This window comes from Dermacentor silvarum, chromosome 6 (genome assembly GCF_013339745.2).
Source record: "Dermacentor silvarum isolate Dsil-2018 chromosome 6, BIME_Dsil_1.4, whole genome shotgun sequence".
Lineage (NCBI taxonomy): Eukaryota > Metazoa > Arthropoda > Arachnida > Ixodida > Ixodidae > Dermacentor > Dermacentor silvarum.
This window is the reverse complement of record NC_051159.1, coordinates 77,897,593-77,924,677: the sequence shown is the minus strand read 5'-3', so window position 1 is coordinate 77,924,677 and position 27,085 is coordinate 77,897,593. Positions and strand designations below refer to the sequence as shown.

General features: G+C 44.7%; 1 protein-coding gene across 1 annotated transcript; it reads right to left on the bottom strand.

The window, feature by feature from the left end:
- Positions 1-699: 699 nt before the first annotated feature.
- Positions 700-27,085, bottom strand: LOC119455625 (solute carrier family 22 member 15). The gene is made up of 7 exons (XM_049668915.1): positions 26,297-27,085; positions 25,260-25,687; positions 17,117-17,335; positions 16,362-16,576; positions 12,831-12,945; positions 8,035-8,107; positions 700-1,887 (listed from the first exon to the last, which is right to left on the bottom strand). The coding sequence occupies exons 1-7, from the start codon at positions 26,540-26,542 to the stop codon at positions 1,612-1,614; spliced, it is 1,572 nt and encodes a 523-aa protein (XP_049524872.1). The 5' UTR covers positions 26,543-27,085; the 3' UTR covers positions 700-1,611.

The following is a 27,085-nucleotide window of genomic DNA, read 5'->3' as shown; positions in this document are numbered from 1 at the left end:
CAAAGCACTCTTAAGCAACACCCACTGTAGCTGTCACAAGGGATGTTGATGGAAGTTTTTGGAACAAATATTGCACCTCCACATTATTGGGAATGAAATTAAAACTCCACTCATTGATCTCAGCTATAGACACCAGCACTGCCTCTACTAACAATCACAGAGTTTTCACACTGCAGTGATTGTTCAGCTAATATAGGCAGCAGCACATTAATTTGGTTTTGCACACATCACTGTCCATGCTACACAACATGCACCAAATGTTGGTTAATGAACAAATTTATCAAGAAAAGAGAGTAAGCAGAACATAAATTGAGAACAAGGCATCACCTCAGCACTTGTTAATTGGAACTTGTCCTTGCCTACAAACAGCAGCTAAAGCGAATGCGTGGCAAAAAGAAAGACCTGACAAGAAATGGGCCTTGACCCTGATGTGCCCATGGTTGTATATAAGGCTTCAACAAAATTACACAGGGTCCTTTCCTGCTGGTTCTTCAATTTTGTTTCAGCATTTCGATAGGCAGGCCGGCTTGGGTGACAGCCATTACAGTACAAGAATTGGCGAGCACCTCTCTCTAGATTAGCACAAAGAGAAGGTGCTCTTTGTGCTAGACTAGAGAGAGGTGAGACGGTGCCTTGAGAACATTGCATGTGGATGTTCTTTCTTCTGCTCCTATGATTTACGGTTTAACTTAACTGCACTGGTGATTGTCAACTACAATTGAGTTTTTCAATTAGCTTATTCTGTCTAAAGTTTTATTTTTAAGCTAGGCACAACATCAAACTAAAAAAAGAAATACAGAAACGGGGCTAGGTACAATTTACGTTTAAGGCATTCCTGTGGAGTGTCAAGTCTTCCTTTCTGACAGTAATTGCAGCAAATATAAGAAGGCCATCATTAAAAACACCTGTCCATCTAGGCTTTCCATCAAAGAAATGGAAAGAAAAACGCAGCTGCCCAATGGCAGAGCATCAATTATACTAGTTTACGCTGACAATTCTTCTGCATCCATACACATAACTTCATCTATTAACAGCATCTGTACATAACCTCGGGACAACACAGTTGGGAACATGTCTCCAAAACATATACGTATCTGGCAAAACTGATTAAAATATCCCCCCAAAATTGGAAGAGCAACATTGAAACGGTGCATAATGTACACGTGCAGTTTCCATAACACCTTCGTTTACAGTTCCATCATGTACCACGTACGCGGTATTTCATAACTAGAGCTGTCTAGATGACCAGACTCAGTCAGGTACTGCTGGAAGCATCACCTATCGTATCAGAAATAGTGGTGGTGGAATGCGCAAACCTCACAGTACCTTGATCCACCATTTGTTGCACACAACACTTGTGGCTCCCAACAAACACTGAATGCCTAGGTGACCAGTGTACAGCTACACCCACTCAGCGGCTTATGATTGCAACCACCTTTCAGGCATTGAAGAAGAATCTCAGTGGTGGCATGCGAATCACCAACACAGCCTTCGCGTACGGCCGGTATTTCACTTGGTGCATGCAAGGGGCTTCCAGCATGCCAATGCGGAAACCAAGATCTGCAATGCAGCGCGAGGCACAGTCAGTATGGCTACTTCTGCTGCTTCCTACTACGATCCGTAAGCGACGGGTGGCCGCTGGTGTACAGAGTACAGCTCATCTTCAGAACTGCTGGATACTTCCACAATTCCTTCGTCCAGAGACACTCGGGTGAAGACACCTGATGTCGTCGGCGACAGAAGTGGACGTTTGTCTTCATCCTCGATTTCCTCTATGGTCTCGGGCAAGTGTTGGCCCCCTGTCTCCGGCAGTGCGAGAGCAGATAGGCCTGAGACAAGCATCATGGCACCAAGAACGGTGAATTGCAGACCAGGAATCATATTGTCCTGAAAAGAGGTGCCACGTGAGGACAATATGTTGTGTAACCATCTGTAAAGCCTAACAAGAACAAGGCACTTGAAGTGATCCGCATGGTTTCGCAGAAAGCTTGGGAAAGTTGGTAATATAACACAGGACAACACACAAGAAAAATTTTCTGGACTACAATTTTTGATAAGATTACAATTTAGTATGGTGAAATGAAATCCTGCAACCTATATATATTTTTTAGTGGAGTCGGCAACACCTTCAAATAAAATTAGGTGTCCGACACATTTACTGTAAAATTCCGAGCAAGCGCCCCCCTCCAGCAAGTCGAAATTACCGGCAAAGTTAAGGGGGGAGGGGGGCCGCTATCCCGGAACGGCACCAAAATTAAAGATGGCAACGACAAAATTTTACCGCCAAAAAAAAAAAGAAGCACAGTGGGAATGGCATTAAAATTTTCTTGAACATGAACTTTATTAAGCCAAAGATTTGTTAGTGGTGTCTATCACGCTCAAAACCACCAAAAGAACTACAGAAAGAGCGCATCGACGCTGCACTGCCGCGTTGCCGTGACCGGCGAAACGAACATTGGTTATGCAGCTTCTATTCCAGGCAAAATTATGTCTGCTACAGTAAAGTGAGGCGTAATGTTCACTTTATTAAATACCATGTCCACGGTGAAACGTTAGCACTAATGAGAGTTCCGATACAAGTCAAGCTCAGCTGTAGTGCATGGCTACCGTACGGTGGCTAGCTACCGACGGCGGACAGCGAACCGCGGCTCGGCCATGCTCGCATCGCAGCTGATGGCACCGCAAATATCAGCATGTTTTCTTCATCATGTGAAATTAGTGCGAGGAGAGGGTAAAGCGGCAACGTCGGTAACAAAACATTGCTGCTAGGGAGCATCGAAGCGCCGTCTGCCATAGATTCGAAGTGAACTGGAAAAGGTCTAGCGACGATATCGGTGGCGAGTGATTAGCAGCGGTGAAGCTGCCCACGACGCCAAAGCGTAGCCGCGACCACTCCTCTGTCGCCGAGTGGTCACGTCGGTGTGCAGCAGGGAAATCATCGGTGCCGTGTGAGAGGCAGATCTCGCCATGGCCGGTGGTCCGTGAACTACCGACCACCAGCAGGCAGATCTCGCCATGGCCGGTGGTCCGTGAACTACCGACCACCAGCCGCAGTTCGCCCCGATGCGCACGTGTGCCCAGTGGGGCGCCCGGGTGCGACCATAATTCGATGAAATGGCTCATCGGGGCACCCCGATGCGCACCTGTGCGATTTGCCGAATTTGCCATTATTTTCGTGAATTAGATGTGGCATGCCAGTGTTGGTGCGGAGCGCGGGGGCTTTCCTGGAACGGCGCGAAAATTTGAAATTAGCAGTGAAATTAGGGGGGTGGGGGCGCTATCCCGGAATTTTAAGGTATTCACAATTTACCATAATCTGTGACTGAAGGCAACGAACAAGAGGGAGGACTTTCTAAAAGCCCAGAAATTAAAAGATGACACTGAAAAAAAAAAATGTCACAGTTTCGCCCTAAGGGCGAAGCAATGAATGCGATAGCAACACAGCAATGTCATACGAAGTAAGGTGAGCGGCTTTGGTAGCAATATGAATTGTAGTAAACATGAGCTGATTAAGTAAGCAGGTGTGCTGCGGCATAAGTAGACCGACACGACTCGATGACCACGAGGAGGCGCGTGTGAAACGGTGGTGTTGATGAGAAGCGCTTCCCGTGGGCAGCGCGTGCGAAGGGACACACCTGTAGCGCTGCACTGCCGACCCGGGCAGCATTGCATGTGTAGCGTGCGTTGGAAAATGTGGCCCGACTATTACTAACTGATTGAACAAGCGTGGTGTGAGCTGCGCACAAACAAACATGAATAGATCACACTGAATGACTGCAGACAACGACTGTCAAAACGCTGGCAGCAAGCGCATATATACGTCGCAGCAGCGGGCGAAGGTACGTGCGGTCTATCGCTTCAACGGAAACTGAGCGGCGAATGCACGGCGCATAAAGGTAAGAGCCGTGTGGAGGTAAGAGACGGTGCGGACGAGCGACGAGCGCGGTTGTTGGCAGAGTAGAAGTGCCCCCCCCGCGCTCCCTCCGGCGCTGGCTTCCCGCTTCCTTGCTTGCGCGTGGGTGATTGAGTGCGTTCGCTCTCCGTGATAGCGCACGTCCCCGCACGCTTCCGCTCGGGCATACGGCGCGCGGCGAAGATTTTATCTATAGGGAACCTCACGGCGACGACGACGGCAGAAATCCGGTAGAAGTGTCCATATAATTGCTATCGCAATAAAAAACTAACTAGAACTGTGAGCATAGTCGCATCTTTGAAGGGCACTTTAGCGTGAAAAGCATGTACAGTCCCAGAGGAAAAAGATCAGCACAACTGACTGGTGGCCGAAGCGGCAAAATCGTGACACGCATTGACAGCTACCCCTGCTTTAGAAAATGGAATGTGCCGCTTCGGCCACCAGTCACTTGTGCAAATATTTCTCCATTGGGACTGTCCATGCAGGACAGTATTAGCACCATCATCACTGTGAAAATACAGCACCAAGTGCCAATGATCCCTTAAGAAGCTTTAGCTTGGGAGCTATCTAAATATAGATGGGACCAGAGAAATCGTTTTGCTCAGTAATCAACACACCAATTTTCATGAGGTTCGTTGCATTAAAAAAAAAAGTCAACACAGTATAAGCTTATTCACATTTATGAAAAAAAAAATGCAAGGCAAAGAAATGTACTAACCAGCAAAACGTAAAATCCAAAGTCACTAAAAAATTTCAGATTAAACTGCAGTTCATATCTATGCAAGGCGAAGAGTTGCACGGAGTGTTGCAGCATGAGACGCTGATGCGTGCCGAGCTGGTGAGGCCCAACAGCCAGAGATGCGAACTGTCGTTTTTGCGGGTTTGGCAAGCTCACTTTTGCACTCCTCGAATTTGGTCTGGGTCAGCAGCTTCTTCGAGTGGGGCATTTTGACGGGAAGTTTTGATGTGCCCGCTCAATGTGTTGCGCGATGAACTTCCAATTGGATTGAATTGGGTTGGATTCCTTTTTGCCAATGTGGCCTGACAAAGCACTGGACGCGGATGGAAACAGGACACAACGACAATTTCCGGGAGATTTTCGTGCCAACCGTACAACCGGAATAATTGGTCCAAATCTAGGAGTATTGGCAGGTATGCTGCCTGCAGCAGGGAACGGCAACGCAAAATAAAAGCGTGTACACTCAAACCTCGTTATAACAAAGTTAAAGGGGAGCCGAAATCACTACGTTATATCCACTGTTTCCACTTGCTGCAATATATGCCCAATGGGGTGCACAATTGTAAACGTGCAAATAATAAGATAGCTTTGTGGTCCGCAGAACCACTACACGGCCATGCATGCAATGAATTTTGAATAAAACAAAAAAATACTCGGCGGGTGCAACACACGACTTAGCACCTTTAGATAGCTGCTTTCTCTTCCACTATGATGATCTTTTGCATCCGCTTTCCACTTGGCTCGTACTGGTCGAGCAGTGCGTCGCACACAACACAGCGCTCCGCTGTGCGATCGAGGAGACAAGCGAACTTCGCTACACCAGCTTGGCTCGGCTGGCTTGTGGCCTGCGAGATTGCACCGATGCCAATGCTATCTCGGAGGCCACGCCCAGCTGCAAGCCGACATGGCGCACTGCATGGAGAGGGAGAACTGAATGCACAGCTTGGTTGCGACGCCCGAGATTCCGCTGGGGAGATCTCCGAGACGAGGCCCAACTGTGCCTGCCTGTGCGGCGCGACGTAGAGAAAGATAGAAGTGAATGCACTAACCATTCGCACCATCGCGCATAGCCGCACAGCGTGGCGCGACTCGCGCAGGCTTGCGCGTGACCCGCAAGATTCCGCCGGGAAAATCTCGGAGGCCACGCCCAACTGCGCCTAATTTTTGGCACCGCCGCGCGTTGCCACAGAGCGTGGTACGACTCGTGCAAGAGAGAAAGGTCAGTGGAGAAGTGCGATAGTGAGCTGCTGCTGGTGCGCAGCTGCGCAGGGCAGTGAGAAAGACCAGTGTTACTCGAGGACACATTCCGACGCGGGGACACGGGAGTTTTGAACTGCCGCGGCTGACGAGTGCTGAACCCCATGGAAAGCAATGTACTCGGCGCGCAAAGGTCGGGTATTTTTGGTTTTGAAGACGAATCTACTTCGTTTTATCCACTGGAAGGACAATTTCACTTCAGTAATACGAGGTTTTGAATACATGCATCTCTATGGGAATTTCAAGGGGAATTTCATTTACTTCGTTATATCCATTATTTCATTATATCCTGTTTCGTTATAATGAGGTTCGAGTGTAGTACGCTTCCAATGGCACTATGCCCTATGCGCTGTGAACGGATCGGTGAAGATGCTTATTGCAATAGGGTTGATGGCGATAGCTGTGAATGCAGCGTGCGATGACCTGGTAGGAGATTTTCTGTTACCGGAATAGGAAACTGAGTGCACGCTGGTGTTTTCATGCGAGACGGGTGAGCAAGCGAGTATTGCAGGGAAGTTGCTGCGGCAGGTGGCTACTGTTTTTCGGTTGCGTGTACCTCGCACCTTTGCTTGTTTATATAGGATCTAATGGCTGGGAAATGTATCATACGATTGCAGTTTGGCGATGTACTGAAAGTTGCTGCTGAGAGATCGCGTTTTCCAGAAACGTATCAACTGGTAAAAAAGAAGCGTAACTGTATTGGATCGTTTTTTGTGCTCTCGATCGCGATCATTGGCGGGGCAAAATGACATTATGCTGTATATCTAAGCGACTGTAGGAAACTAAATTTTTGTTTAGGCCGTCAATTTTTCAAAAAAAATTGTTGAAAACTGCCACACCTCTATAGAACTCGCTCAGCAATAAGAAGTTTTATCACAATCATAAACTACCCATAATAAATACATTTAATGCAGACAAAATGGATGTATTACATACCACTTTTAAATATAGTGCTAATTGGTGAGTAGAAGTTTTCTTTAAGGGGCCCTGAACCACTTTTTATCGAAGTGGAGATAGGCATTTGAAGTGCAAATGGGCTATTCCAGAAATACTTTGCCGCAAAAAGTACTTCAATGCGTTCGGCAGAAGCGGAGTTATTGGCAATCAAACATGGCCTCTGCTGTGCTCCTGTTCCTTCAATGCCTTGCACTGCGAAGGCTACAGTGGAGTGGGGCGTGGCCACAACGCTCCGCTTTCTAAATGTCACCGTGGCGCACACTTCAAATTTCATTTTGGATGTTAACGTAGACCCCATGACTTCCGATTTTGGTACCTATGACGTGCTAAATGTAAGCCAAACGAGTTGTTCTCAGCGAGCCGCAGTGCGCTTAGCCAGTGGACTCGTGGCGGCACCCAGCGGCGGCCGCAGTATCTATGCTACGTAGCCGACTGCAGCTACCAATAGCAGCCGCGTATGGGAATCCGCTTTATTACGAAATAAGGCATCCAGAAAAGAGTGAGGAACATGGCTTCTGTTTAAAAAAGCGTTTGAGAGAAAGGTGACTTCGCACTCAGTTTGCGAGCTTTATGCACCGCGTACGACAGCAAAACTTGGCTGAGATGTTCACAGCAGCGTATGCTACCCATGGACTATGTTATTTCACTGAGCCCAAGGAGTAGTTCAGGGCCCCTTTAAACTTAGTGACTTCTGGGCATTTTTGTAAAAAAAATGTACGGTCCTAGATCAAAATTCTGCATCCTAGAGTTGCTATCATTTAACTTTTTCTTTCAATTGCAGCAAATTTCATTCAACACGGTCCAGCGGTTCTCTCACAAAAGCATTTCTGCATTTTACATGTACTTGACAAGAGAAATTGGAGTTGCATGAGCTAAAGCTTCCTCTTGAGCCATGTTTATTGGCAAACAGTCGAGTACCGATAATAAAAGCACTGCATTTGAACATGCGCTTTGAAAGTTGTGAAAGCATTCATGTTTATAAGCAATAACAGGTGACACGAAACTGAGACTATGAGGTTACATAAACATCATTATGTGTAATAGAGTGCACTGCAAGCAGCAGTGCTTTAGGGAATGAAACAGTATCTTATAAATGTTTACCGCTCCCTTTCAAGGACCAAGAGTGAAAAATGTTTCGCATGCAGTAACCATCTCGGCTATTACTTACCAGCAAGCTGACAAATGGAGAGATTATGCCGCCGATTCTTGCTGCGACAGAAACAATGCCCATTCCGACATTCCTAGAGAGGAAAAAGGAACTGAGTGAGCAGACGCCATCTTTCTGAACGTACTCGAAAGGACTTTGGGGAGAGCTCATGACCGTTGCTAATAAAGCTGAGCGCTACTTGAATAGTATACACAAGAAGAACAAAAGAACCTCTTAACCATTCCAATCAGCAATGAATGCCCAAACTGTGGTTCTCGGTGCTGCTCAAGTCAGCGTGACACTATGAAATTTATGGAATTTTTTTCCAATTTGCATCTTCTTGAAAAGAACAAAAAATCCACAAAAGCTGCTATGTTGAGTCTTCCTTCACTATAGCACAAAGTGTATAATTTTCTTACTGTTAAATAACTAAATAGCACAGAACAGAGGCTCATAACCAGTTATCTAGAACCACTCGGTACGATCATTGGGCCAATTAACACTGCACCCTACAGATAGGTGTCCATTAAATCAGTTGCTCCACCGCACAGACTAAGGTGAAGTGCTTAAACTTGACCACTACTGTCTGGTGCAAAGCACAGGCTGGTCTGAGAAGCAAGCAGACAGCAAAATACAGCTGCATAATTGAATAATTTACTACACAGAAAATCCTAGAGCATTGCAATTTTTCAATACAACACACCCTTGGGCAAGATTCTGTAAAATTCTTTTTTCACCTTTCGTTGCTGCCTCATGTGCACTGTCACCCGTTGTTTATGCTGAAATTAGTCACTCAGCAAAACAAAGACAAACAAATGGAATCAAAAGAAGAGAATCACTGCACATACAATACATAACCTCTGCTTTGTTTTCCATACCACTGGAACTGTTGAAATTATATTTGTTCTAGAGAGAACAGAGGCAAAGAAAAGATGTGGAAAAAGCCCAATGGATGAGGGTCACTACATCTCTAACCACAGGTCTCAGCACATAAAATTACACATTCAACATAGACACCCAAAGCGACCAAAGTGTTTTGTAAACATTTGAAAGAACACAATTCAGGCTTACGGAATAAATACGGAATGTCTTATTAACTTGAAAAAAATTCAATGGATTTATTTATACAGAAACAAGCACACAAAAATACAGTGGACTCTGTATAAATATAACTCTCTTAAATGAAAATGTGGGATAAACGGGACGATGACATAAGCTTTGGTTGACTGCCTATAGGCATAATGTTAGGAAACAGGTTAAACAGAACCAATCTTTTTGTGAACTCTGGTTAAACGGAACTTTAACAAAAACTACCATCTACTTCATCAGCATATGGAACAGGCAAAGTGTTAGGAACATGCCAAATGATGCTATATAGAGTGAAGAACATCCAATTCATCAGGCAGTTGTGGGATCACAACTGCCTGATGGATCCATCATGATGACTTTGCTAGGCAAGTAACGATCCCTGATGGTAGGACCTTGCATTCAGGCTGAAACTACTGCTTCATTAACAGGAAATCTCAGATGATGCCCTGGCTACCTGCTCTGAAGAAACAGTTGAAAATATTGGTGGAATTTTGCCACCAACTCCACCAATATGGTAATAATGAAGACATAGATATTAATGCTCCATTGCGTGTTGATGTTTCGAACCAGACAGCAAGAGATGAAGTTGAAAGTCTGAAGTGCTATTTTCAATGCGAAGAATGCAGACAAATATTGGTAATCTTTTCGCACATGTATATATCCTTGCACAAAAGAACCTAAACACTAGAAGCAGAGCCCCCCCTTTTTTTTCTTCACGCAAATATTAAACCACCCGGACACTTTTTAAATACAATAATTTTTGGCAATGTTTATGTCCTTCGATTAAATGAAACTTCGAATAAACAGAACCCATTTTTCTGTCCCTTTGAGTTCCGTTTAAGTAGAGCCTACTCTAAGTGCAATTTCAATTGGGTTAGTAGTACAGCCTATATCAAAAATATAAAGGTCACAAGATCTGTTACCAGGACCTGTTGCAGGGCTCCTGTAAAAAACATGGCAATCCGAAGCTCAGCACAGTGAGGAGCTCAGTTCATCTCAACTAATGCTCTGCAGAGATCTCACAGCATAGCCCAACGAGAAGTGTAAATAGGTGTGCACAGAATGTTTGATTCATCTCAACTAATGCTCTGCAGAGATCTCACAGCATAACCCAACGAGAAGTGTAAATAGGTGTGCGCGAATGTTTGATTCATCTCAACTAATGCTCTGCAGAGATCTCACAGCATAGCCCAACGAGAAGTGTAAATAGGTGTGCACAAATGTTTGATTCATCTCAACTAATGCTCTGCAGAGATCTCACAGCATAACCCAACAAGAAGTGTAAATAGGTGTGCGCGAATGTTTGATTCATCTCAACTAATGCTCTGCAGAGATCTCACAGCATAGCCCAACGAGAAGTGTAAATAGGTGTGCGCGAATGTTTGATTCATCTCAACTAATGCTCTGCAGAGATCTCACAGCATAGCCCAACGAGAAGTGTAAATAGGTGTGCGCGAATGTTTGATTCATCTCAATGCTCTGCAGAGATCTCGCAGCATAGCCAAACGAGAAGTGTAAATAGGTGTGCGCGAATGTTTGATTCATCTCAGCTAATGCTCTGCAGAGATCTCGCAGCATAGCCCAACGAGAAGTGTAAATAGGTGTGCGCGAATGTTTGATTCATCTCAACTAATGCTCTGCAGAGATCTCACAGCATAGCCCAACGAGAAGTGTAAATAGGTGTGCGCGAATGTTTGATTCATCTCAACTAATGCTCTGCAGAGATCTCACAGCATAGCCCAACGAGAAGTGTAAATAGGTGTGCGCGAATGTTTGATTCATCTCAACTAATGCTCTGCAGAGATCTCACAGCATAGCCCAACGAGAAGTGTAAATAGGTGTGCGCGAATGTTTGATTCATCTCAACTAATGCTCTGCAGAGATCTCACAGCATAGCCCAACGAGAAGTGTAAATAGGTGTGCGCGAATGTTTGATTCATCTCAACTAATGCTCTGCAGAGATCTCACAGCATAGCCCAACGAGAAGTGTAAATAGGTGTGCGCGAATGTTTGATTCATCTCAACTAATGCTCTGCAGAGATCTCACAGCATAGCCCAACGAGAAGTGTAAATAGGTGTGCGCGAATGTTTGATTCATCTCAACTAATGCTCTGCAGAGATCTCACAGCATAGCCCAACGAGAAGTGTAAATAGGTGTGCGCGAATGTTTGATTCATCTCAACTAATGCTCTGCAGAGATCTCACAGCATAGCCCAACGAGAAGTGTAAATAGGTGTGCGCGAATGTTTGATTCATCTCAACTAACACTCTGCAGATCTCACAGCATAGCCCAACAAGAAGTGTAAATAGGTGTGCGCGAATGTTTGATTCATCTCAACTAATGCTCTGCAGAGATCTCACAGCATAGCCCAACGAGAAGTGTAATTAGGTGTGCGCGAATGTTTGATTCATCTCAACTAATGCTCTGCAGAGATCTCACAGCATAGCCAACGAGAAGTGTAAATAGGTGTGCGCGAATGTTTGATTCATCTCAACTAATGCTCTGCAGAGATCTCGCAGCATAGCCCAACGAGAAGTGTAAATAGGTGTGCGCGAATGTGATTCGTCTCAGCTAATGCTCTGCAGAGATCTCACAGCATAGCCCAACGAGAAGTATAAATAGGTGTGCGCGAATGTTTGATTCATCTCAACTAATGCTCTGCAGAGATCTCACAGCATAGCCCAACGAGAAGTGTAAATAGGTGTGCGCGAATGTTCAAAACTTTCAAACAATGAATCGACTATTGGACTATTGAATTCAATCTTCGAATCCAATAGACAATATTCGTAAATACAAATATCCAAAAAATAATTTTCATATATCTTAAATCACTAATTGTGTGTGATCGAGGAAAAAATTGGACCAAAGGTGTCATGACTTTCATCCTGGTGGCCACAGTAGATGGCCACATAAAAACGAGAAGTTATGTATTGCAGCACACTAGGTCAAGAAGGAAGCAATACTTTTCCAGCTAAACTATTATCATTTGCACTTGCCAATGATTCATTAGTACGCATATGAACTCCTTATTTGCTCCCAATGCTACATTTGTGCTTTTAGAAAACAAGACTTCATAACATGCAATGTGATGACTGAAACTTGCGAGCATGAATATACACTAGGGTACGAAGACTATTTTACATTAATGGTGAAAATGACTGTTCATTATTCGAAAACTCTTCCAAATGTAGTATTTCAATATTTGATCTGATTCATATTCACTTCTAGCACCATTCGATTTGTATTTAATTTGGTCTAGAAAGTTACTATTTGCACACTTCTAGGTGTAAGCGCATGTAATGTCATCAAAAGGTCTGGCAGAGACTGCATGTGCTAGGTAACATGCCCAAGTAGGTGTGCACTGCTGCGAAATAAAAAATGAGATTGTACGACATAGGCGCAGACAGTACAATGAAGTTGCACCGACTTTCAACTCAAAGGGGTGCACTGAAACATAAAAACTCATTTGAACTAGAGCTACCTGTGCAAACTATAAGACACATACAAATAGGTTACAGAGACACAAAAAAACAACAACGCCAAGGATAAAAAACCGGCTTGTCCCTAACGATGGCTACAACACGAATACCGCTGTAATACACCCTTAAATCCCAGCAGGAAATTGGCACTTGTCTGCATGCTTGCAGTCTGTTCATTTTGAACGACTGTTTTCAATTAAGAAGTAAGCTCTATCTTGTAGCAGGAAGTAGGGCCGCTTGGTCCTTACCTCACAATAGTAGGCATGAGCTCAGCCGAGTAGACGTAGATCATGGCAAAGGACATCGCAATGCACATCTTGGCGCTGAGCGAGACAACGTCACGCACTGCAGTGCTGTAGTGTACTGCACGGGATAAACAAAATAAGTGCATGAGCACATGTAACTCGGGGCCTTCAAGAGAGAGAAAGAGAAGTTATTTACAGAAAGGCAGAGAGGTCGGCCTGAGCTATAGCTTGCTCTGGCATGCCACTCTACACTGGGAAAAAGGGACCGAGAGGAAAAGGGCCAATGAATGATGATAAGGCCTTCAAAGTAAACCTTGAAAAGATGGCACAATCCACATTTTAACGAACATAAATAATGAATGAACTGTTGCAACACTGAAGAAATAATTCAAACTACGTATAGCCAAACTTCCGACGCTTTCAAAAATGAGCCATTTCTGTCATTACAATCACTATATTTTCACGATAAAGTGAATAGAATAACAGACATTCATTCCACCTAACCAGCTCATTAATGAACATTAGCACATTACTCTTCTTGTTATGTTACTAGAGATTGTGGGAATCCTCGGGTCCCACGACAGCCGCACGCGCAGCGACCGTCGCGTCGGGCGCATGCACGCCAGGGAGAGTTGGGAGAGGGGTAACTTCCCTTTCGCGGGCCTCGCACGGAATCGAAAGCGCTATCAGCGCCACCAGGTGTGTCACGTGAGATCCCTCCGACACCGCCCAAGTCTTCTTGGTCCCCAGCCAAGCGGCGATAGCGGAAGTCTCCGCTATCGCCGCTATCTATTGTTTCCTTGAGCTTGTACCGGACCGCGGTTGATGGGCAGGAATGTGCCCACCGCGGGGCTCGGTGTGCCGAGGCAGAGAGCCGTTGGCATCCCCCCCATATCCCAAGAAGATCATACATAGGCAATGAAAAGTAAAGAATACCATAGCAGCTCCTGCTACAAAAGCATGGAGTGCCTGCTATCAATCCTTCTGTGTTCCTGGGCCGCAATCACGCAAACAGCTCACTTTACGAATATTCGGTTTGGCTCCTACGTTACAAAATAGGTCGTCCGGAAAATCTGTGAGAACGAGAGGGAGAGTAGAGCCAATAGACGGGCGAGCGCAGTCCCAGAAGTTTGTGTCGCCAATTTGGCTTCAAATGGGGACAATACATCAACAGCAGAATGTTTCCGGAGCTTACAAAAATTAAATGTTATACTGAAACCTTTCTTTTACTCTTTCAACATATAGCATCAAAAGTTATGCGTGAATGTTAAAACAATATGATAACCTCATTATTTTTATTTGGCCGCTAGGTGGTATTGCACGCAGACAGTGTCGTTTGTTGTCTGCCACTGCATGTTCACAGGTCCATTCCACTTGCCCTACACTTCATGAATGAGTTCCCAAATTCAGTGCCAGTTCTTGGTTGTGTGGAACCAGCAAGACACCACCTGCACAACCGCTACACTACTTTTCTGATGAAGCCGGCATTAAAAAACGAATGGCAATGTGCAGATGTCATCCTGTTGAACTGGCGAAATGAATAGCAAAGTGCGGCACCTCATGAACCAGTTCCGGAAGTGCAGGTGAATCGAATGGACCTCACATCTTGTTCACTCTTCATTCATGTTGTCACATAAGAACGTTCACTTGGGCCCACACATGTCCCAACACCAGCCTGCTAGTAGCTTTTATAGAATAACAACCGTATCTGATGAAAGCGGTGCTCGGCTGGGCTGAGACCTTGGGGCAAGGGTGCCCGGAATACGGTGATGGCATGAAAAAGCTGTCTTGGCTCTGGCCGTGACGTCGTTTGTAAGCGGAAAGCGCTGCTGCTGGCCTACCACCGTTACATCACCTTGGCCACTTCGTGTATGGCATCACTGACCAACGACTTCAATATTGACGATGCCACGTTGTGCTGAAGGTGGAACTCGTTCCCAGAAAGACAAGCAATGCTCAAATCACAACAAATACGACGAGCACTGTCGTCAGTCGTTAAATCGAATCAAGGCAATTGGAGTCTAGCCGCTTAGGTATAGATGTGTCATCGAATTTTCCAGATGCACTTGCGGTGATGACGTCAATTCTAGAAAGTGCCAAAATCATCTACTAGTGCACCTACAGACTAATACACAGTGGGCTCGTTTTTCAGGGAAGTACTACGGTTCTGCTGCGCTCGAGAACTATGACTTACTTGATAATATGAGTGCAATATTTTGCGACAGCAGAAACGTGATAAAGCCGCCTTGCGGGAGTGAATGAAACTTGCATGGTATTACAGAATGGCGATAAGATCAAGAAACTTCGGACACTGTAAGCATGTCTTGGGCCAAGTGACAACGATAAAAATAGACACTTGTAAAAAGTAAAACAACAGCACATTGCCCAAGGACTTCAAACACTGCTTCTTAAAAAAATGGAGCTAAAAGGACCTTCTTCTGCGCCCTGAGGCCACTGTCTCGCTGGCTGCCGAGAATGCCCACCAAGTGGGTATAGAAGTGGTAGTGGAACGCGTCTTCATGTTGAAAAACGTCTCGCGACACCAGCCACCGTGGTTGGGGGAGCGATGACGACGACGAGAGGGGCGGCTATTACAAGCAGACACCAAGCGCATAGTCTACTACGAGTGCCACGGCCATTCATTTTAAAGGGAACAGCAAAGCTAATGACCTCATCGGCCGTTCCACTCCTAGCAGACGATGCGTTTGGTTTTCGAACAACTGACAGAAGGGCAACATGTGCACATTCTGTGGTTCTGGCCCGCCGCAATGGCGACCGCCGACAAAATCGTAGCGCTGACGAATTACGAGAGGGCAACTGAACGTTCAGAAAAGTGAGCAGGTTGCGCGATCGCACCCCAGGAAGATAGTTCCCTTATGGATCAAGCCAGTATGAGGATGTGTCCCAGTAGTTGCAATTATGCATAGACATCTAATGTTGGCAGGTATGAGGATAGACAGGACCGTTTGCAGAGCCAGAACATACACCATAATACAGAGGATTACTATTGAAAAGGGATTAAGAGGGATTATCCCGACTTTGCATCTAATGTCCTCACCACCAATGCAACTCCCCCACTCCCATGAGCATAAACAGCATATGAGCACTGAAGCCAAGAAGATACACCATGGTAGACGAGTTAGTCCCTCCATAACATGAGGATACATTGAATTGCTATGACCATCCTCTTCCTTCAGAAGTTTAAGCTTAGCACATAAAACTCCAAGGCCACAGCGCTGCACAAAGTATTCGTAGTACCATCTCTCATACTTTCTTGGGAACACACCTATAGTAGCATCGCAAACAGTAGACACAAAGAACCCACCAAGCAAATGCAACCCTGCACAGCATGCAATGCACGTGACAGGAAAAGGAGGTCTTCTGCAGGTATTAAATGTGTTTTCACACAGTGCCCAGAAACAAAACGTGTTTCAACTTTTCTCTGTGCATCATTATTTCTATCCTGGTCCCAGTCTAAAACACTCCCCGTTTTCAGCGATCATCCCAAGTCAAAGCAAGACAAGAAATACTCACACAGTCCAGAAAACTGCAGTGCAATACTCGCCCCACTGCCAATTAGCATCACAGCACACAGCGAGCGTCGCCTGCCAACATAACTGAGCAGGAATGCTGACAGCAGGTATCCCGGCAGCTCGATCAGGCCTGATAGGGCCGTGCTCATGTAAAGGTCGCCACCTAAACTGCTGGCAGCCATTGTCAGTGCATAGTAGGTGATGCCATTTACTAACCTGAAAAATTAAAAGAAAAGCAAGGCAGTGACATTTATTTATTGCCCTTCCCAAGACATAGTGCAGTAGAACCTTGGTATAATGGATATAGATATAACAAAACAATAAATATACCAAAGTAAATAAAACGTAAATAAAGAATTTTTCTTCTTGCTATTAGCATGTAACAAATGTATCCTTATAACTAACATAAGATATAATAAAAGTATATTCGTGTAGCATGCGACTTTGTTATGTCGAGGTTCGACAGTACTGAAATTTCCATCGTGATTGCAATGTGCAGGTGCTTAACATTGTAGCTAAAGTTAACCTGTCTCAACAAAAGCCTTTTACTACTATCTGGCTTATGAAAATACATAAATTATGCATTTATTACCAGTTTTTTTGGTTTTTTGTTCTACGCTTGTCTCTGCCTGAAAGCCCAACACACATTGGTCCAACAAGCACACCTGGTTAACAGGGGCATTGACGTTTCTGAAGTCTCACAAGCTGTAACGTTAATGTTAAGCTTAGTGTGCAATCATCAGCAGAACAGCATACCAAAGGAGGATCTGGATGAGAGTTCGAGTGCGCAAGGTGTGGCTAGTAAACAGCACCATCGGGTTGGAGCCCTTGTGGTGCACCTTGGGTTCCTGCAGGTCCCAGGTGCGCGGCAGGCAGTGCGCCCTGCCATTGCGCACTGCTATGTCCACAAGGACTTGTCGTGCCTGCAGTCGCTGACCGTGCAGAAGCAGCCAACGTGGGCTTTCTGGCAGGAGCCTGCACAATGGAACAAAACACAGCAGCTATTCCTTAAGAGGAAGCTTTATGTTAGGACCAACTCTGATTTCTTATAATGCAATTATCATTCTTTGGCTACTTCAGGCACTTTTCAAGGGTGGATTGTCTATCTATGTCTATCCGAGTTCCCGCCAACCTGGGTCAAGGGTAGTCCGTGGTCAAATGGGTAGCGTATTGGGCTGCTGTGCCGAAGGAACAGGGTTTAAAACCAACCATCAGACCAACTTGGGTCTCTAATTATGTGGAACACCTAAGTGCCGCTATTCAACAAACCTCTTTGATGCCGACATGGGTAACTGGGGACACGGCACTGGATAAGTGGCATTGGGTATGTACCACCCTTCTGCGAACTTCTTTGAATGGCTATGTGGCACTGGGTGTGTGCCGCTCTGCAATGATGAAAATTTCTCTAACACTCTGCGCAATTGAATATGCGCCATGTGCTATCGTTACAGTGGCGCCGCTTGATGGCACAGTGTGTGCAGTAGCAAGGGCGGCAGATGAGCCCCGCTGCACACGTTTCGGCAGTGGCAATGCAGTGCGTCACTACATTGTTTCAATGCTAATTGCATTAACGTTGACATTCATCTTAAAATGGGTTCTGCCGAAATTTACTCAAATGCATGCAAAACGCAGCAATGCTCTCACCAAACGACCCATGAACCGATCGGAATGAAATTTGCTGCTTTTAATAGAAAACATAATTCCACTGAAACGTAGGAAGCAAAATTTTAATTTAGGGCCTCAAGTCTTTTATAGAAATATATCTGAAAATCAGTAAGATCTAAAAAAATTGAAGGACTAAGTCCTCAAATCCATAACTCTGCATCAAAAACAGATATTACAGTTCGGCAAACTGAATATATTAAGAATCTCAAGTGCACACATTTGATGTAGGAGTTTACAGCTGATGTGGAATTATTGCTATGTTTATAAGGATATTACAAAAGTTTTACCTGCAAATCAGTGGTACATTAAAGAGTGGTGTATAACCTCCTCAGACCTAACAAAATTCCAGTGACATGTTCTCGGTTATGATTCTGAAAAACTACTTCTTGATCAGATATCACAGGCACATGCTCCCATCAGCACCTCCATAGATGTGGACAAAGAGTTCATTCAGATAAATGCGTTCTTTGTTTGCCTGAACATACAGACACAGGTTTAACATCACGTGGCTGTTCCTTTCCATCACTTTTCATCCTGGATTGCCGCGTGAACTGGTAGCAATTGAAATACACAACACATTCATTTTTTTTGTCACTGGTGGCGATGCAGCAGTACGTCTCACACAAAGTATCAACTGTCTCAAAAACCAGCGGCAAGAAAATGATTACCTGCTTGACACATGGTGTCGCCTGCATCTAACATAAATTATGTTCAGCCCTGGTCTAACTTTGAAAATGATGAAGGCTGTTGATCAAAGGGTCTGAAGAGGACAATACATCAACTTTGTCCACTTTGGATGTCTCAATAGGTACAGTTTACAGAGTTCTAAACTTGATACTTTAGTTTTCTTAATTTTACAGGTTTCAAGAATTTTCCTTTAAATATTTACCCTTTCGTTTTAATATCCAATACACCTTCATATCAATATGAATCAAATATGCTGCAGTGGCCATTGCACAAAATGAGTTATCGGTTTCCATGCAGCATTTAAATAGGAGCTCCTGAGGGAAAGCTTTAAGTACACTAAACAGGAACATTAAGTAACATAAGTAGATAACCCTTCCGAAATAGCAAATGGCCACTCTTTATCAAGAGAGGAGGCTACAATTGAAGTTGTACTCCAGTGTTAGTGGAGTCTGTTTTCTTTTTGTGTCCTGTCTGAATTTGTCTTGCTAACTAGAATCACTAATTCAGCAACCAACAAGCCTGTCTAATAGCACTAGTTGCATATCACAAGTTCTAAAAACTTGCTGGCTTGAGTATTTGGTTCTGTTGCAGTGCAATATATTCTTTAATTTACTTGAACCAGAGGAGACTGTTGATATCATCGTCACAGACGCTGATGTTCAAGCTACAAAATGGCACAGCCACACATATGACATTTTAGCACATTTTCCGGCTTGCCAAAACTCCGCTCACAATGACAGTGACAACTGCACATTGCCACAGAAATATAACTTACCAATCCAGCCTAAGTATATTTTTTTTCCCATGTGTCCCTTTATTTACCTAGTACTAAATGGCATGGCACAAGCTCTTTTCCAAAGTAAGAAAAACCTTCACTCACAATAAAGAAATTCAGCATGTGACCACAACAAACTCTGCTCCTTCTAAATATACGACAAATATACTGCCTGAATCATTAAAGCATCTGGCTGAGAACAATTCAGTCCTTTGTAAACATATGACACTTAAGTTACAGTCATGTGACAGTTACACAGAAAAAATAAGCCAACAGAATAGCCATAGATGATTGCAATACATACAGCACAAGCTGAATGACACTGGATGGAAAACAACTTTCACTTTACTTCAATGACCACGAGAGAGAAAGGACCCTGCTGCAAGTCCTATGGCCTGTTAGTAGAAGTTATACCATACTCATTCAAGGTGGATTAGGGGAATTAGCCCTTGAAGGTCTGACTGATTGCGCCATGTTAAGTGTTCGTTTTATCTCTAATCAACATGGAAGGGAGATATGACGTAGCAGTCTTGTTATCAAGCCTTGAAAACTGCTACCAGAGACTCATCGTCTCTTGCTTAAGGGCCTTCCTCACCACCTCTCTCTCTATACCAGTGAACAACAACAAGGATAAGATAATGTGCCTTCAATAATGTAGACTTGTGGTTCTCAAACTTTCAACTGCAGAGGAATAATTGTTCAACTACCTTCATGAACATGTTTTATGTGTAACAACAAAGTTTCCCCTTGTACCTTTTGCATGCATGCAAGAACTTGTATAACCCACTGTACTTGGTGATAATCAGTATTTTGCATGGAGCTGTTCACATGTTACGTTCACATGGTCAACTAAACTTCCCATGTTACCCAATGCAACATTCATATTAATTCCCATGTTATACTTCTAATCTTATCCAATGTCACATTCATACTCTTAAACAAGAGACGATGAGTCTCTGGTAGCAGTTTTCAAGGCTTGATAACAAGACTGCTACGTCACATCTTCCTTCTATGTTGGATTAGAGATAAAACGGACACTTAACATGGCGCAATCAGTCAGGCCCCTTCAAGGGCTAATTCCCCTAATCCACTTCGAATGAGTTTGGCGTGCTCACATGCCTGCACGGAAAGAACAACAGCCAGTAACACGTGCACTCCTTTGCAGCTGTCATTTAAAGTTCTCACAAGCTATTAGCTTGCCATTCTGCAGGCCCCTATCCTAATGAAAAATGGATAGAAGGATGGCCAGAAAAAAAAGCGTTTCAACAAGAGAGACCACTGGGCAAAACTATTACGCTTCTACTTGACAAATACTACATGACACTGGTTTTTCACAGAAAACCTTTTGCCACATTTAACTTGGACAAACAACTATTGACAAGCACATCAGTTTCTTCAACTTGAGTTGGCCTTTTGCCCTAAAAGCTCTCCTTGTCATCTTAAGCGCCACCCCTGCTTCAGTAACTAGAAGTTCATTGCAAATACAGTAGGCTTCTGTTCATTCCGAATCCGGTTAATTCAATTTTTCGGTTAATTTGATCCCGACCGAAGGTCCCGGCCAGCACCGATACATTTCTAGTGGGCTCAAACATCTGTTATTTCGATCTCAAAATTGGCCTTCGCTGGATAACTTGAACTTGACTAATCAGCTTTGGCACAGTGCGGTGAAGCAAATGCAATTTATTGGGGTGAAGCACACCAAGAATGGAAAGGGACCACTGTCACGGGACATAGTATGTGTTCTTTGACAATTGAGCCCCAAAATGTCCAAGTAAACTGGCAGCTATTTGGAGGTGCTTCTGGCATTACTGTAGTGATTTGAGCCCTTGTACACCTGCCATGCATGTTTCGTATATGAGACCATTAACGGGGCCTAGTACACTGTTCAATTACTTATGCACACACGCCGTGCACTGAGAAGTGCACAAAAACCATCTGTGTTTTGTGAAAGCTAGCAAAACAGAAGGTGGTAAGATGAAAAAATGTTTAAAGCCAACAAAATAGCGGGGGCATATCTAAAACTCTGAAGGCGTGCCAGTAAACTTATTATCTTGGTGCTCGTACTGTGAACGGAGATGGTGCATGTGACTGTGTAAATTAAGGAACATGTGCTATGTCCCATAATAGTGGCAGCTTTCCCCACTTAGTATGCTTCACCGCATAGCTTATCACACGGTTGTATTGCGGCGAAGCTACCTTTAAAAGCTGATGGTGCCAAGTCGATCAACTATGTTTTGGTGTTTTTTCTGCCTTTTATTTACTTCGAGCCGCCTGATAATTCAACAAGTTTCGTCGGTACCGTCAGATTCGAATTAATGGAAGTCGACTGTATAGACCAACAAAATTAGAAGCATTTTCACACATTCCTATAGTCGGTTTTATGTGTTCATGAGTCAGCTTATAATGGCACTGTCAAATGTGCATTGTCATCAACACAAACTCCGTTCCAAGTAACGTAATGACATAGAGGGTATTCTTGCTGCACGTAAAAAAAAAAAAAAAAAATCCCATGGCATGCCAAATTGAGTTTTAAAGTTCACACAACATTGATGGAGTTTTGCATCCAAAAACAACACTATGTCATGCTCATCAGCAGAATGTGACAGCCACTGAGCCTGTTTCTATTGCTAGTTGTCCTTATGATCAATGAAGTGTAGAAATTTCTACAAAAATTTATAGAGGAAGCTCTGGCGCTATGACCATTAAGATACCACAAGAGTATGGATAGTGCAAGGACTTGTATGGTCATTGTGCTGCTGGCTTCAGATGTTCTAGTTAAGATGTTTATTGTGCTTTATCTTTGTAAATATCCATGAAATCATATTTTTCTAAAAACACAAAGGCAATAAATTTCAGCAAACATGAATAACATGCATAATCATTGCGAATCTCTGCATTTAAAATGCTATGTTTTGAAGAGGATGCTCAATACATAGTTTGCACGTGACGTCATATCCGCCGCCTGCCCCGACCATCCGCCATCACTAGGCACCTCGCTACTAGCCGCTGGTCCGCTGCGTTTGTGTTCGGCGTTCGCTTCTACGTGTCAGCGCCGCATGTTTGCTCTCATGAAAGCTTTGCGATGGCAAAAGTGAGGAGCCCTGAATTTTGCCCTTCCTACATGGACGAGCTTGTAGGGCCGACGCGGGCTTGCTACTAGGAAAGGTCGGAATGTGCGACGGCGTGGACCCATACTAGCTGCACGTTGGCGTGGATACCAGTTCAGACCCCGAGGTGCTCCAGGCCACGACGTACGTGGATATTATGAATTATCTTGTCCCATCCACGAGCTACGTGACGCTGAATGAAATAAAGGCTTACAAATCGCTGAAGGTGCACAATTACTTCACGAGCGGTTGGGTGAGGTAGGTTGCAGCGAAGCGCTTGTCGTCGGGTCTTACCATCGTCCTGGACGAGGTGAGTCAATGAAAGCATATGTTCCTTGGCATGCGGCAGAGAAAACTATCTCAGTATTTTCTGTGCTGCTCCATTCAGGGACAGCTTTATTGCCACAAAGGTTCACCTATATGCACTTTTTCCCCAAGCTTCAAAACGTGTGTGCGCTTCTTTCTGCGAGTTTTGGTTTACAGTTCGGTGCATGTCCATGCATGTGAATTTTGTTGCATTAAATAAAAGTAGCCCATTATATTGAAAGCATGCAGACATTCAAATATTGCTTAGCATATCGCTAAGCGAAGCACACATAACAAGAAATGACGATGCGAAGCAGTTTACAGGCCGTTAAAAAAACAAGATTGGGGTTTTCCGTGCTAAAATCACGATCTAATTATGAAACACGTGGCAGTGGACCGTTCTGGGATAATTTTGACCCCCCGGAGTTCTTTAACGTGCACTACAACACAAGTACACGGGCATTTTTGAGAGCGGTAAAAGCGACCATGCGTGTGCGAGCAGGCAGTCACCAACCTGTATGGGGGCTTTTGCTGCCGCCCTTTTACGATCATGTGTGATGTGCAGTGTTTTGGCGTGCTATATACTCGCCCGAAACAAAGTGACGACACGCACGCTGTTCAGGTCCTTCCGATTTATCCAGGAAAGCCACAGGCACCGTCGTTTCTCCGACAGCATTCTTGTGCGTTCGCACTGCCATTTTATTACTTCTGGTGCAGACCTACGCCCGCTTCTGCGTAGCTCGGCTTCGCGGCAGTGGTACTTCTTGTGCGGCAACCAAAAATCGCGTAGATTAGCATGATCACAACGCGAGAAGGAACTTCGGATCAACAACGCGTCAGCGCGTACAGCCTGCTCCACCACGCTTCCGCAGGCGCGCAGGTGCCTAAAGATGGCGGACAGGCTCGCGGACCGGTGCGGAAGTGACGCGTGTGCAAACTATGTATATGCAAAGTCACAAAGCCGTTTGAAGCCGGAAGGACAAAGTCTGGACAGATTCATTTACTGCCAATCTTCCGCTTGCTGGCTGAACTGCCATACTTGCGATGTCCCATAGACAGTAGCACCATAGTTTGCTCTAAGCGATGAACAGTAGTTGAACAAGGAATGTCGGTGAAGCCGTTTTGCCAGGGGGACTTGTCTTTGTCAGGGCAGCAAGTGCGATGAAGACAAGTCCTCTTGTCGAAATGTTGGCTTCAGCGACATTCCTTGTTCAACTACTGCTCATAACTTCAAGCCTCCGCCGTCCTGTAAACTTCAGTCTTGTATAGATTGCTGTAGTAATTTTCGTAGCAAATACTCTGTACCATGGAGAAGACAAAAATATTGTCAGCATAATAGGAAATGGCACATGAGTCCCAAAACTAATTTCTCAACATCCTCTAGACCAGCCAATGTGGGACTAAGTAGGCAAACACGTTACCTTTAACAGCATTCCTAGTCACTCAATGTTCGCAAAATGCGCTTCAGGAGAAAGCGCCTTAACCTGGTTGTTACTTGCTGAAGCAAGTATAACTGAAATGCATAATGGTATGATAATAAATAGTAGAAGCAAAGTATGAGTGATGTGCTGCTTCTTCTATATCAATATGGAACAAGATTTCTTGTCTGCTGGTTGTACTAGCAGTTGTGATTGGTCTTTAACGCATGCGTGCCCATCCACTTATTCATGGGTTGACACTTCAAAAGAATTGGTTGAAAGTGCCACTTGTGTCCTTGCCAATGTTTCTACTTTTGTTTGTTTCTGTTTAGAAGCAAAATATGTATTTCAGCATTGACCGTTTCAGTGTCAGGTTTTTTTCGGAGATGACACACACATGCCCAGTGTCGGGTTTTTTTCTGGTGTTATGAAACGATCATGATTTATTTTTGGTTGCGCAGAAATAAAAAAAATGACACGGATAATGGCAAATGCTCTCTTGCTGTGGTCCTCATGTTCCTATCTGACAAAAGGAATGTCAAAAGGACCATGGCCAGGACAGAAACGTGGAAACGTACCGGTACGTGTGATGCTGAAAGGGTTAATAGAGATAAGGGCTGCTTGGAGGCAAAGACAAAAGCTTGTTAATGGCAATATCTCTACAGACAATGTAATTGTTCATCATATAGGTTATCAGTGGACTAGTCCTACTAACTTCTCTGCCCTTTTAAGTTACCATGCTTACGCTATATTAGCTACAACTTAATCACAAAAGAAAAAATATCTTGCTCCAAAAGAGTTTTGATGAACACAATTTTTAAGCTGAGTATGGCCTGCAGCATCGGATCAGCGTCATCCTGTTTCTGTCTATGCTGTGCTAGATAAAACAAGCCTAAACATACACTTTGACAGATACATACAAAAAAATAAAAACAACTCACAGGGCAAGTGGCACGAAGAGAGCACTCAGGAGTGCTGTGGCGATGGAGTAGTGGCGCCAGTCGGTAATGAAATAGGCAAGTGCAGCATGCAGTCCAATGCCCAAAGCAAACACACCGGGGAATAGTGTGCCCAGCAGTGCCCGCTTGGATGGCCCAATAAGCTCTGTCATGAGCACGAATGTAACGAGCGCTACAGCGGCCGTGGTCATGCCGGCAAAGAAGCGGCAGGTGGCATGTAGTGCCAGGCTTGGGGCAAACGCCCCAAAGAAGGTCATGATTGACATGGCGATGGCAGCGAATGGTAGCGTACGTCGTCGTCCAAACCGGTCGGAGATGTAGCCAAACACATAGGCACCAGACATGACGCCGGACATGAAGACTGCTTGCACCATCTTCACAAAGTATGCATCGTGGCAGATGAGATTCCACTGGAAGAACAATAGAGTTCGTCAATAAATGCATTGCTGGTGTCTTTGTTATTAAAGCTGTCATGTCCTGCTTCGTAAAGCCAACAAGTTAAATGGTATTGCATTTGAATAAAAAGTTGAAGATCACACTGCACATCATCTTTTGATGCAATGACATTTATGCGCAGACTGTGCCGCAGTAAAATAGTGCACTTAAGTATGAGAAAAGAAAATATACATCAAAGAAACAAAAGCATTAGTGCATTACTTGATACATGAACACAAATTAAAAAAAAAAAAAAAGCTTGTTCGAGAAGCGTAATCCCAATACTGACATATACTGCAGGTTATCAACAGAAACTAGTTAACACAGACAAACTTTCGTTTTGAAAAACTGCGGACGGTGTTAAAGAAAGGTCTTAAACAAGCTAGAAAGAGAAACCATATAACTTCGGTAGCCCAAAAATGAACACACGGCCGACAGGCAAGTAACTGAGACGGTAAGAGAACCGCAAATAAATTGAGTAGTTCTACACTCCGACGTTTTACAGACGGAACGAAGTTTCGTTTGTTTTTTCGTTTTTCTTGGCGGCACTGACAATTAGCTTACGACGTACCAAGCTAGCTTACCTCGGTGGCTATTGACGTAAACCTCGACGTGTAGTGCGGGTGCTCGCATCGGCCGCTCATGTCGCAGCCCGACGACGAAGGTACTGAGCCATTCCAGCACTGGAACTCCGGCGCCGCGCCAGTGAACACAATTTGAAGCATCTCTCCGCTGACAAACAACCCGCCGAGGATGGCAGTGTAGACAAAGTAGAGGATCTGCTGTGGCCCAACTTCGCCAACGATGTGAAACACTTGGTCGACATCCATTCTGCCTGCACAAAGCGAAATGTTCGCAGCGACAACGCTCGAATGCAACCGGTGACACTAGCCAAAACTGTTTTCAGACTACCGAGACGTCGCTGCTACGCGGTTTCTCTGTACTACCACACCACACTTCGGCTGCTTCGGTGTCGTGTCAAGGCGCAACGACGCAACCGTAGCGCGAGAGTGACAGTCAACACAAGAAACCGACTCGCCGACGCATAGGCATGTTTTCCAGGTGCGAGCGTCAGGTGCATGCGAGCACACGGGAGGTAAACGTTTAGCTGCGATGACACAGCGACGCACTTGCCATGCTTGATTCAAAACGTGTGGTGAAACCGTATCAGTACGAAAACAACGCTAAGTAGAAGCACACGTCGTAGCGCGTCGACAGCGTTACCACGGTCAGCTGCTACAGCGCCGATCACTCGGCGCGGGCTCGGTAGTTGGCTGGCTGGGTTGACACAGTCAGTTGCGAAGCTAGCGCGCGAGCCAGGCCCGCCAGGTGCCGGCGTCACAACGCGTTTCCGCTCTCACTTGGCAGAGCGC

Excerpts from the sequence above, each read along its gene's own strand:
- LOC119455625 (XM_049668915.1), bottom strand. The coding sequence starts at position 26,542 with ATGGATGTCGACCAAGTGTTTCACATCGTTGGCGAAGTTGGGCCACAG. Across the intron at positions 17,336-25,259 it reads CTCTTCGTGCCACTTGCCCT|GCTCCTGCCAGAAAGCCCAC; the intron begins GTGAGTTGTTTT and ends TCCATTGTGCAG. Across the intron at positions 8,108-12,830 it reads CTCATGCCTACTATTGTGAG|GAATGTCGGAATGGGCATTG; the intron begins GTAAGGACCAAG and ends TTTCCTCTCTAG.